Below are 11762 nucleotides of genomic sequence, written 5' to 3'. Positions count from 1 at the left end.
CTATAATATGAAAGGCATACTAGTAGTCAGGTCAGCACAAGATAGAGAGACTTGATGACAAACCCTTCTGCTTTTATGTTTGCTTTTTTTCTGTTGTCCCGGCCCATCAAGAATTACATCTAATTTTGGGTGTATCTTAAAGAAAGAAATTGTGAACCTTGGCCTTATTTTTAAATCTTTTTGGGTCTGACATTTACTAGGGATACTTAACGATCGAAATCAGTCCTGTATGACGTTAGAACGATAAAACTCACAACAGCAAAATGGCTATAAAATTGAATCTTATAAGGCAAGCACTCGCCACTGACAGGCTCAATAATGTTATTATAAGGGTCCCACAACATGGAAAGGATCCCTACAGAGAAACATCTGTATCTGTACCCCCCCCCCCCAACATCTGTATCTGTTCACCTCAATAACAGTAAAGAAACTGTTGAAAACGATTGTTTCTACAGTCAGTGGTTTACCTCTCTCAAGTGCCGGTCTCTAACGTAGCACCTCACACAGTGCCTTCACGGTGGCCTTCGATTACAGGCACTGAATGCTTTGCTACATCAGAGCCTGGAAGAAGAGACAGATAAAACACTTTCAGTACAAACAGACATTTTCTACAGTTTTTCTAGTTATTGAGATGAACAGATACAGGTGTTTCTCTGTAGGGATGATTTAACTAAGATGGTGGAGCAGCCAATAACTCCAAGGTCATGTGTTCAATACCCAGGGAAGACATATACTAACTTTAGAAAGGAATGCCAATGCCAAAGTAATACTGCCTTGGATTTTAAATCATACAGGTATGATTACAAGGCATCCTGTGCCTTCAAAGTACTTCTACTTTAATGAGAACATAACTAAATTATGTAAAGAGTTAGGTTAATGACCTTTTAAAGACATGTCCCTCCAAAATAATATATTTATTCAAAAGGCTTTGAGGATAAAGATAAATAAAAAAAAAACACCTGGATTGAAAACACCAACAACAGGTTTCATGTACACTCACGCTCTTTAGCATTAAAGGTAAGAGATATGCGCAGGAGGAGGGGAGTTATTGGCAGTGGTACCTGTTCCGTGGAATGTTCCTTGGTGCACTTTCAAGCTTCCTTTCATTTCATGAAATGTGACAGCTTGGCTTTCTTTTGCATCTCAGATGCTTCTGTCGGCTCCTGCACCAGCTGTGCCCCTTTTAACACCCCACCATGAGCTCCCTTCACCATCAGTTAAATCAGAGGGCATTGGACTGCAGGCATTTCAGGACAGCACATACCACTTCCCACGCAACGATGCCCGGCTTGTTTTTATAACAAATCAACAAGTGTAAAAACAATAACAGTGGTGTTCATCTGCGGGCGCTAACATAAGCTGGCAGATAAATTCTGTCAAAACACGAGGGAGGATGAAAGGGACAGGAGCACCTTCGGTCACCTCCCTGACAGATTAGAGGAAAGTAGAAGAGGAAATTTAAGTAGGCTATTTCATTTTTATATTACAGCCAATTTTAGGACAATGAAAACTTCTGACGTCAACACACATAATATGAGATGGGGTGATAGTAGTGGATAAAACTGAGTGATTATATCTGCAGATCGCTATCTGAGCTTCTAGAAAATTGTTCCAAGCATGCAGCAATGCCTGTTGAGTGCCACATTAATTCATCTGAATAATGCAAATATAAAACATCCCTCCATTGCAGACAACAGCACACATGCCAAGATTCTGTCACAAACAATTAGGGCAACTTGAACAGCCTCAGGCCTGGGAAGATGAAATAGTTCTTACTCTAGAGCCCTGACAGATTTCAAAGCACATATTTTCACCTTCTCTGCTCTGTTGTCAAAGCATGAAGGTCCAGCAGTCAAGGCACATTTAAAGCCCTATAAACAAACAAGGGCAAGGCTGCCTTGACTTGGTTTACGCTCTGGGAATGATGCCTCAACTAGAGCAATATTCGCTTAAAGGCTATTCCACTGACAGTTCAGCAACCAGTGGATTCAATCAATTTTTAGATATACCTGTTTATGACAAGTTTCCCTGATGCCACTGGTTTTACTGAAGTCTCACCAAAGCTTAACTACATTACCGGTTCAGCAGATTAACTAATTGTTTTACATACATTTTACATCCTGCCATCCGCCAATTGTTAGACCTACCTTACAGTGAAAAAGGTGCAAGTAAGACAGCAAACTGGGATTATAGACCATCTTAATTTCATATCAAAAGAAACGCGTTTCGAATTCGACCGAATCGAATTAATAGAGCACGTTTGTTTGGCTTTTCAAAAAATAAAAAAATTAAATGCGTAGGCTACTAGCAGGCTATAGTAGCCTGGCCTATAGCCAAAAACCTGTCTAGAAAGAAGTTCGAAAAAGCAAGTTGAGGGGACTCGTTACGTTTGCCATTTCTTATAATGGTAACTTCAAGCCTGTAGGCCTGGGTAACCTATTAACTCTAGCTGGGTGTATGCTGCATGCTAATATCATTCGTTCGTTTCCGTTTATGGGAAATTAATCTTGGAATGTGTAGGCCTACGTAGGCCCTATAGCCTACGAATGCGAATGAGCCAAGCAATCTCTCCTTTTTGCTTGAAGGTCATCGAGGGTTGGCTTTGTCATTTCCAGAGGCAGATATCAAGATTTTTAAATGGTCACTTTTTTCACATTTGAGGGAACTTTTTTGCCTTAACATCTCAAACCAATTTGGACGTTTATCACTCACCGACTGCAAAATATTCTGGTCTCGCTCAAGGAAAACATGTTAGACCGCGAGCGCTGTTTGAGGAGATGTTTCGAAAACTTGAGGGAGATGGACTGTGCGTCTTGTCTTTGGGTGCATTACAGGCCAGCGCGAGCTCCAAGTCGCTGCTAATTCGCAATGAAAGGTTTTTCCTTTGTAGATTGTAAACCATAATTTGTAATAATAATTTTCGAACAACCTTCTGAAGCGATATGACGAAATCCGATTCAATCGAAAATATTGAATTTATCTAAATATTTTTTTATTCTAAAATGTTTTCAACTTGATTTGCTTACCTGCACGTCCAGTTGGGATTTAAAGGCGCTGTTACTTTTTGCCTACATTTTTTTTTGATGCGTTGTTTTACTTTGTAGACACAATAAGGCTACAGAGCTCTTATTGTTGTGCGTTTCCCTTCATGGCCTACATCAGCGTTTACCGAAATCGTCGTTGACCACCCACTGTGGTAACCGTGGAGAGTTTTACCGACGGTAGTTGTTCAACAACGCTTTCGGTAAATCTCAGGCTGGATGTTGTTCGCGAAAAAACACTCCCTCTCGCAGGCCCGTAGCCAGGATTTTGTATGGGGGGGGGGGGGGGGGGGTTCTTAATTTAATAATTTGGGACAACCCTTTGAAATGGCATTTCCTGCGTTTTTGAGACGATTTCAAAGCAAGAAATGGAGACTGCCAATAACTGTCTTAAGCAGTATGTTATTATATACATGTAACCTTTTGTGTTGGGTTCGTTCAGGTGAAATCCTCACTTATTGAACAGACGAACTGGAGGGAGACTAATCAAGAGCACATGTTGGAACATCGCGCTCTCCTCAATGGTAGTATATTGTTTTGTTTGCAAAGGAAGGAGGCCTACACGTGTCTCAGATCCACTCCCAATTGCTTCGTCCGAACCCCCCCCCCTGGCTACGGGCCTGTCTCGTGTTCTTAATTAAATGCTGAACGGGCTTCTTTTCACAAGGCATTTCCCCATCAACACAGAATAGGCCAAGCTAAACTTCCTTGTCATACACAAAAAGTATTTTTCGGTGAAACATCAAAATCTGAGTTGCCAAATTTGTCAAAAGAATATTATAAAATCCCCCCCTAAACCTTCAACATTGATAAGGATGATTAGAGCAATAAACAGTCAAACACGTAAGTACATGGCCATTTTGAAAGAGGGTATACTACAGTGTAAAAATAAGCAGTGCAATTGATTTATTTTTATTTAAATAACTCTGACACACCACATCAGTCAGAGTCATTGACTTCCTTACACAGGTGTAATCTCAAGTGACCATTAACTCACTCAACATAATCGTTTGACACCACTCCGACAAGGCAGTTTGGGATTGCAGAGCACATTAGTGGTCCATAATAAATCTTTCGGAGAAGACCACACCACAACACTTGTGGGCAGGCATCCACCCAACACTTGACAGCGTGAATTACCACCTCACTTTAAAGCCATGTGACCTGGTACACTGTCTCTGAATACTCACTGGCTCATGGGCTATTGCACACTCGACTCAGGAAAGGTTGTGGGGTGCTAACATTAGTATTTATTTTAATGGCAATGTCTGCATGATTGAGAAATGTATCTGAAAAATATGACAATCCTCTTAAGACGTGCTTTGGTACAATGCCTTGCCAGTAAATTGGGTGGTCTGTCCTCCTGTTTGAAAATACCACCACCATTTGGGTAAGGTATTATTGGGTCAAAAATAAAGATTTTTCTTTTGTCATGAGGTCTTATTTGCCTCTAATAATAGCAGCACTCCGATCAGACAGTTGAGCTTCCATTGTCTAGTACATGGCCACTGACCCAGGAACAGTTATAGTGCTAACATTCGAGTCCTATAAGCACAAACGTAGATTAACTCTTTCAAATACAAGTTTATGATACAAAAAAAACACACACACCTACCAACATAACAATCCTCTTATCCCAAAGGAATGTGAAACAGCACATTCCATATCTTTCCAATCATTCTGTGATGTCTTTAGAACAGTAAAAAAAAAACATAGAGTTAGAAAATCCATTAAGAGTGGAAGTCTTGGTCCCATCATAATAAATACCATAATATAGCCTCTCTGAGTGTGCGCCTGATGAATCTCAGGTGATCTCCGATCAGCGACGTTCCTCGCCGATCCGTACAAAAGCCTCAGTCCCTCCCCCTGCAGTTAGGTCAGGGCCTATACTGGTTCATCTGTGAGGGAGGCAGGTTGCTGCTGTATCTGTTTGGCGCTGCGCCACCGAATGAAGTCCTGAAGCCTTGCGCCGAAGACGCTCTGGCACCAACGCCAAGTCCCATCCCAAGCCCCAACCCGCTGCTGGGCGGCGCAAAGCCCTGATTTAGCATGCCGGCGTAGGGCGAGGCCCCGTACGGCAGGCCCATGCTGTAAGGCCTCTGTGGCTGAGCGCTGGGCAGCACCACCGGGTGAATGTTCTTCCCGGGCGTGTTAAAGGAGAATTCTGGGGGTGGGCTGGTGGGCTTGGCCGGGGTGGAGGTGAGCGGGTCTGACACATCCAGGGGCTTGTGAGAGTGGGAGTGGGAGTGGGGCTGGAAGCCCGGCAGGCCCCCGTAGTCGGAGGGGCTGTGGGTGGCTGCGGTGGGGAGGGCTCCAGCCACCAGGGACGGCCGGATCCAGTCATCCTTGAAAATCTGAACTGTCAGCCTGGAGACCAGTGTGGCAAGGCGATTGGTCACGTGGGCAAGCACCATCTGCTCGTTGGCATCGCGGCGGATGCGGACATGGACGGAACCGGCCTAGAAAGTAGACGAGAAAGACAGAGAGAGAGAGACAGACAGACAGACAGACACATATGGAGTGAGGAAAGTAGAAGCACCTCCGCCTATTTAATTAACATCAGCCTGCCTCTCTACAAAAGCTGTGGACAGTGGAGTAAAACAACAAAAAACAAAACAAAAACAGAAAGAAAGTGGGCTAAGTTCATTTCAGGGCATTTTATTATGAGCATGCAAAAAAAGAAAAAGTTAAAACTAGGACAATGAATTGCTGAAGTTGAATGGAAAGCTTAGTGGCAGCTGATTCCAGCTGGGAAAAGCTCATCTGACTGGAAGCGAGAGGGAAAACCATATGTTACAGGTCAGAGAGGCTTTCGTGGAATACTTCACTTGACTCAACTGAAATTTGTATCACACAATCCGACACACTACTTCTTTAAGACATCTATGGACCTTATTTTCTTGGCTGTTTCATTTCTAAATACATTAGCTTCCATGGTGTTACAGTGGCTCTACAGGTAAGTGAGTGGAGGAGAGTTAGCATACCAGAGAGCCAAAGCCAATGCTCCAGAAGTGTTCATTCCGCACCTCCAGGACTCCATCTAAAGTGGACACCTGTCAAGAGACCCAACATCACAGCTGATGACATGAAGGTAACCTGCCTATGTAACATTTTAAGTTCCATTTTCACACTGCATAGAGAGGACCGTAGACCTCAGAGACCACTCACCTCACGGAGCAGTTTGTCCAGCTGCCCTATGACGTGAGATGGAGTTGTCTGGTGGGATGAGAAAGTAAATGAACATTGATCTACCAGTACTCAATGTATGTACCCCAAATACGTGAATGTACATAATACACAAAGTATGTTTCTTCAACATTAAGTACACAGCAGTTATAATCTATCGCTATTAACGTTTGGTTTGGGGATACCGAGGACAGACCACCTGGATGGAGATTATGTTAAGTACACAAACCTGAAGAAGCACCTTCCCGCTGTATACGCTCATGGGGTACATGGTGCCAAAGGTCATGAGAGCAATGGCCACAGCTGAGGCCGTGTCAACTGCATTATAATTACTGCAAGCAGAGAGAGAGGGCTGCGGTTAACCATGATCAACACAAATGTAAGACATTCACGTCAGAAATGTACGATGGGAGATCTGTCTGAACTGTGTTTCGGAGTGAAAAAAAAACTAATTCGATTGACAGTGACGCTGAAAAACATGAACCAAGCTGCTGTGGTATGGCAGTCTGGATCATGAGATCCGTGATGAGGAGCAAGTGTGTGGCGGGGGTGATCTGGAGAGCGTGAGAATAATAAAGAGCCTGAGAGGCAGAAGTGGAGGCTTGCACTCACTTGATCTCGATGAGCGTGTAGGTGATGCCCAGCGCCAGGGCTCCAGCCAGGTTAATCAGGACGAAGGGATTCATGCGGGGCAGGAGGACACTGCTCAAACCGGGGATGATCCCACACACGCTATTAAAAACACACACACAGACACGCGCACGAACGCACACACACAAACAAACACACACACACCAAGGTTACTATCGTAAATTAAAACCAAAACCAAGACAAAACAATTGGTTTTGAGGCACTTTCGTAAACTGAAACTAAATAATTTACCTATTGAAAATGAAAAACTAAACTAAACTAACAATGGTTACTTAACACATTTTTTGTATCCATTCCAGGTGGCAGGTGTCACACTCAACCTTAAGGCAATACAGCGTGTCAGGACCTACACACTAATGGAAGTAGGCCTTATTATCAAGTGAAGAAGTCAAAAATGGCACTATTTGAAATTGATAAGTGAAAACGGCTCAGATTGTATTCAGATTGAACAACCCATATTATCAAAATAAAGATGATTTTGAAAATGGAAAACTATTATAACCTTAACACACACGCACTTAATAATCCCCAACAAGCATGTTCTGTTCCTGACAAATTCAATATTTACTCGAGTCAACCAAGTGTGTACAGTCACAGGCCACGACACCAGCAGAACATCTGGCAAGAGAAAAATCTCCTCTCCCAGTGCTGTCCCGAGCCATCCTTAGAGAGAACGCTTAACCCCTCTTTAGGTCATTTCAGCTGTACACTGATAAGACCAGCCTCTTGAACATACAATTGAGTTGACCCAGCAGACCTTCACTAACAGCCTTTGTTCTCCAATTAAACTCAGTCGCCAGCAGTGATGTGATTCATGCTACAATGGGCAAAGAAACAGTTTTCTAACTTTGGGTCGAGTTGTTGTTTCTGATTTTTCATTGTTCAAAAAAGGATGGGCTATATTCAGAGACAGACCTAAATTCTCATAAAATAATAATTGGGGGGAGTGGAAGAGGAGGTGCAGCGTGCGGCTACCTTCGGCTGCGGCCCAGTCACAACAACCATGAAACATTTATACAGAGGGAACGGGGAGGTTTGTGAAAGTAATGTATTGTTCTGATTTGGAGCCGTCACCCCCGGCCCCTTGAACAGCTGCCTCGCGAGAGGTCTGGGAGGCTCCTGGTCTGCACGGGCTAGTGTGTGATGCAACGTGATGAACTGTTAAAACAGATGGGTGCTGTCAAAGTGCCGGGGCGTGCATCAGCAGGCAGAAGAGAGGCATGGAGAGAAAGAGAGAGAGTGAGAGAGAGAGAGAGAGAGAGAGAGAGAGAGAGAGAGAGAGAGGAGAGCGAGAGAGAGAGAGAGAGAGAGAGAGAGAGAGAGAGAGAGAGAGAGAGAGAGAGAGATGAAGGGATACTGGATAGACCAAACAGGCCAAACTGTACTTCAGGATCCATCTATAGTGCGGTATCCTAAATCTCTAGGGAAAACACTTCTCATGGACAGTCATGGACAGGCTCCTGAAGGTCAGCATGTGCGCCAAAACATAACAGCCTGCAAAATCCTTCTCTTACTCATCTTTTAGTCATGAGTAATACAGGTCAGGCACTGTGCATATGCAATAAGTACGTCGAAAATAGTCTTGTTTCTGGCTAAAAAAATTGTATTCTTGAAATGACGCATTAAACATGAACTACACACAATCAGGTAAAAAGCTTTCAAACTGATCAAAAGCTCCAAGCTGGGGTACTAAACATTCAGCTCTTATGGAGTCACTTTCTTCCTCTTGTCTCTGCCATTCTCCTTTCAAAGCCAGAGACTTTTTTGGACGTGAGGGGAATCGGTAGGGTGGTGTGCTGGTGGTGAGGAAGCAGGCAGGATTTATAATCTCCATAATCTGATAATCTCCCTGGTGCATTGATATAATTTGAGTCGGAACAGAGCCGTGCGATTCCCTCCCTGTGCTTGTTGTCGAGCGCAGGGCCAAGGCCCTCTGTGGTGTTGTCAGAGCGGCTCCTGGACTGTGTTTTAATCCGCCGCTCGGAGATGGAAAATGTAGGCTTAAGAGAGGACAAACAAACACCTGATATTATGTCTGGTGCTTCCAAACAAGGGCCTGAGTCTGCACCACTGAATAGGAGATGTTATATAATGTTTGCTCCCAAATAAGATAAAAGCTGAGGGTAAGGGGTACACACATACACAACATGATTACTTAGGATTAAAAAAAATCTACCAGGAAGAAGAAGAAAAAAAAAAAAACATGAAATACAAACTAACCCTAATGCAACCTCGATGCCGCAGTACTGTCTAGCTCAATATGGCGGGCAAAAGCACTTTCTAAAGAGAGCACAGACATCCATTGTGGAAATAGTACATCATCTGAAAGGGCTAGAGATATATCTACAATCAACTGAGCAACATATTGCTTTTTTGGGTAGTTTCAGCAAGTGTTATGGTGTTATGCACTATTAAGGGTTTATTCTAACAGGAATACATGAAGACCCCTTGAGCTAAGAAGGTCTTAATCTTTGTCATGTTGATAAGTCACCTCGTCCAAACGGCACATCCAGGAGCCATGGGGGTCACACTGTCAGTTACAGTAGCTAGAGGGCGCAAAATGATCTCCTGCACAGTTTGGAGCTGAAACGCTTTGCCTGCCTGCCTGCCCATCCATTATTCACACAATCCAATGAAGTGATTCATAATGTCGCTGCTCAGAGAGACACGACAGGAGAGTGACCCTCCCAGGACCCAGGAGAAAGGAGTGTGTGTGTGTGTGTGTGTGTGTGTGTGTGTGTGCGAGTAGGTGCATGCGAGCCTTGGGTGCAGGCACTGTATGGCTGACAAATTGGTCACATGAACAGCTTTCCCTCAGAAATACCAACTAGTGACTTCAGACAAAAGCTTAACGATACTCTACGGAGGATTTTATAAATCAAGTGCTGAATTGCAGGTTTTGCTTAGACCCTGATCTCATTTTCGTTGACCTGAAAGCTGACTGTTTTTTTCTTGTAAATAAGTCATAATTTGAAACAAACGTGTGAGAAACAGTCCACTCATCTGTTTTAAGATGACGGAGGATCAATACTGGTGGGGATGACTCATTGAAAGGGGATCTTACCTTCGACTCAGGTCAGCAACATGCTCCTGCAGCCAACTGGTGCTGGCAGCTGTTGGAGGGAGAGAAAGAGAGGGAGAGGGAGAGAGAGAGAGATGTTAGGTATCCAGCATCGACTTCACCCCACTCCGACCTGCGCCTTGCATCAGCGAACACCCGAACACACACACACACACACACACACACACCCTGGTGACATCAGTAACAGGAGCCCTAGTGCCATTTGATCAGCCTGGGGCCAAGGCCCACCCTGTGACTGCAGTACCCGCGGGTGTGAATAACCGACCCTCAGGCCAATCAGGATGGGTCAGATCCACAGCCATCTGCATCTTCACCTGTCACCACCAAACAGGCAAATCTTTTCTTCTCCCCCTCCATTTTATTTCTCTCTATCACACTCTAAAAACATGTGTACATTAAAAGAGACGTTTCATCCATGTCAAAACTTTTTTTGAAGTATGGGTTTTCCTGGTCTCAGAACTGACTGCCTATATGAGTGTATCCATTGGGTTTTCCTGGTTACAGAACTGATGCCTATATGAGTGTATCCATTGGGTTTTCCTGGTTACAGAACTGATGCCTATATGAGTGTATCCATTGGGTTTTCCTGGTTACAGAACTGATGCCTATATGAGTGTATCCATTGGGTTTTCCTGGTCGCAGTACACTCTTCTCGGGCCAAAATGCTTTAGAGGGTGTGTGTGGTGGTGGTGGTGGTGGTGGTGGTGGGGGGGGATTAGGGGTGCACAGGGAAGTCTTTCTGCTGCTGCGTGTGCAAAATATTTTCTCTGGACTGTCGTATTTATGATGCAGCAGTCTGAGACCCAAAGGGCACCACGGTCTGGAGGTCTTCTTATGTAATGACTCTAATGTGGCGGAGTGGATAACACTGCATGCATGTGTGCCCCATACATGCAGTGCGCTGTTGTATATCGGAGTGTCTGCTTAGGGCTTGAGTTCGGCAAAAATGAAGACAGAGTTCTTGTTAACAGGTAGGTTGTAATAAAACTGTTTCGAAGAGCAAAAGGGTAGGTCATTGTGTGTATGTGTATTTGGCTGAAACTACAGAACATTTCACAAAGAGGCATAATGCTGTCTGTTTTTTAGTACTTGCATTCTTCTGGATTAAGCACTGAAGACCACCCAGTGAGAGTCCATGTGATATGATGGCCTTCTGCCATGTATTTATATTCTGATGCAGTTCAGATGCTCTACTGAATCCCGCTACCCGTTTCAACCAAATTTAAGACAGAATTTTGGAATGGCTAGATACAGAGATAAGATTATCAGGGCTTTCCTTCAACGCGCAGTCATATTACCAACCCTGTGCTTCCAAATGCCACATATCAGTCCTTCACAGGAACAAGTGTAATCCTGGAAACCACATATTTCAAGAGGGGCTGTAAAGATGACTCCTCCCATGCTATGTCACTGTGATTCTTTTGATCAGGTATCAATCACAACACCAAATGGGCTAGATAGGATCTGTGACATATGGCATCCTCAAGGCACCTTGCTAATCTAACCTAACCTCTCCATCACCCCCCTATCTCCCCTCCCCTCTTCTGCCTCGGGGTGCAAAGTGCCTACAGCTTGGTAGAGTCCCATCATGATTAAGTGACATTTGGGGACAGGTAGCTTTTCATACATCTTTGGTGTCTTACCTCCACACTTGAGGGGACAGGGTCACTACATAAACATTAATCTTAATTCCATGCTTGCAGCCATGTCCAATCGATAAGTACAGTAGTCAATGTTGCAACTACTCAATATGGCTTTGCAAGATTATTTTCTCTTAATGTCAAGACAGGACAGCCACAACA

At 44.0% G+C, this 11762-nt stretch overlaps 1 protein-coding gene across 2 annotated transcripts in view; it reads right to left on the bottom strand.

Moving 5' to 3' along the window:
* Positions 1–4088: 4088 nt before the first annotated feature.
* The window catches only part of slc30a6 (solute carrier family 30 member 6), a gene marked incomplete at its 5' end in the record, with an annotated part of 29354 nt that continues 21680 nt past the window's right edge, over positions 4089–11762 (bottom strand). For both annotated transcript variants that reach the window (XM_080848725.1, XM_080848726.1), the window contains 6 exons: positions 4089–5500; positions 6026–6094; positions 6210–6257; positions 6457–6559; positions 6840–6959; positions 9943–9991. In XM_080848725.1, the coding sequence (XP_080704851.1) occupies positions 4919–5500; positions 6026–6094; positions 6210–6257; positions 6457–6559; positions 6840–6959; positions 9943–9991 (971 nt within the window). In that variant the 3' untranslated portion in view covers positions 4089–4918. The remainder of the gene's footprint in view (positions 5501–6025; positions 6095–6209; positions 6258–6456; positions 6560–6839; positions 6960–9942; positions 9992–11762) is intronic.

This window comes from Sprattus sprattus (assembly GCF_963457725.1).
Source record: "Sprattus sprattus genome assembly, chromosome: 12".
Lineage (NCBI taxonomy): Eukaryota > Metazoa > Chordata > Actinopteri > Clupeiformes > Clupeidae > Sprattus > Sprattus sprattus.
This window is presented reverse-complemented; position numbering and strand designations above follow the sequence as displayed.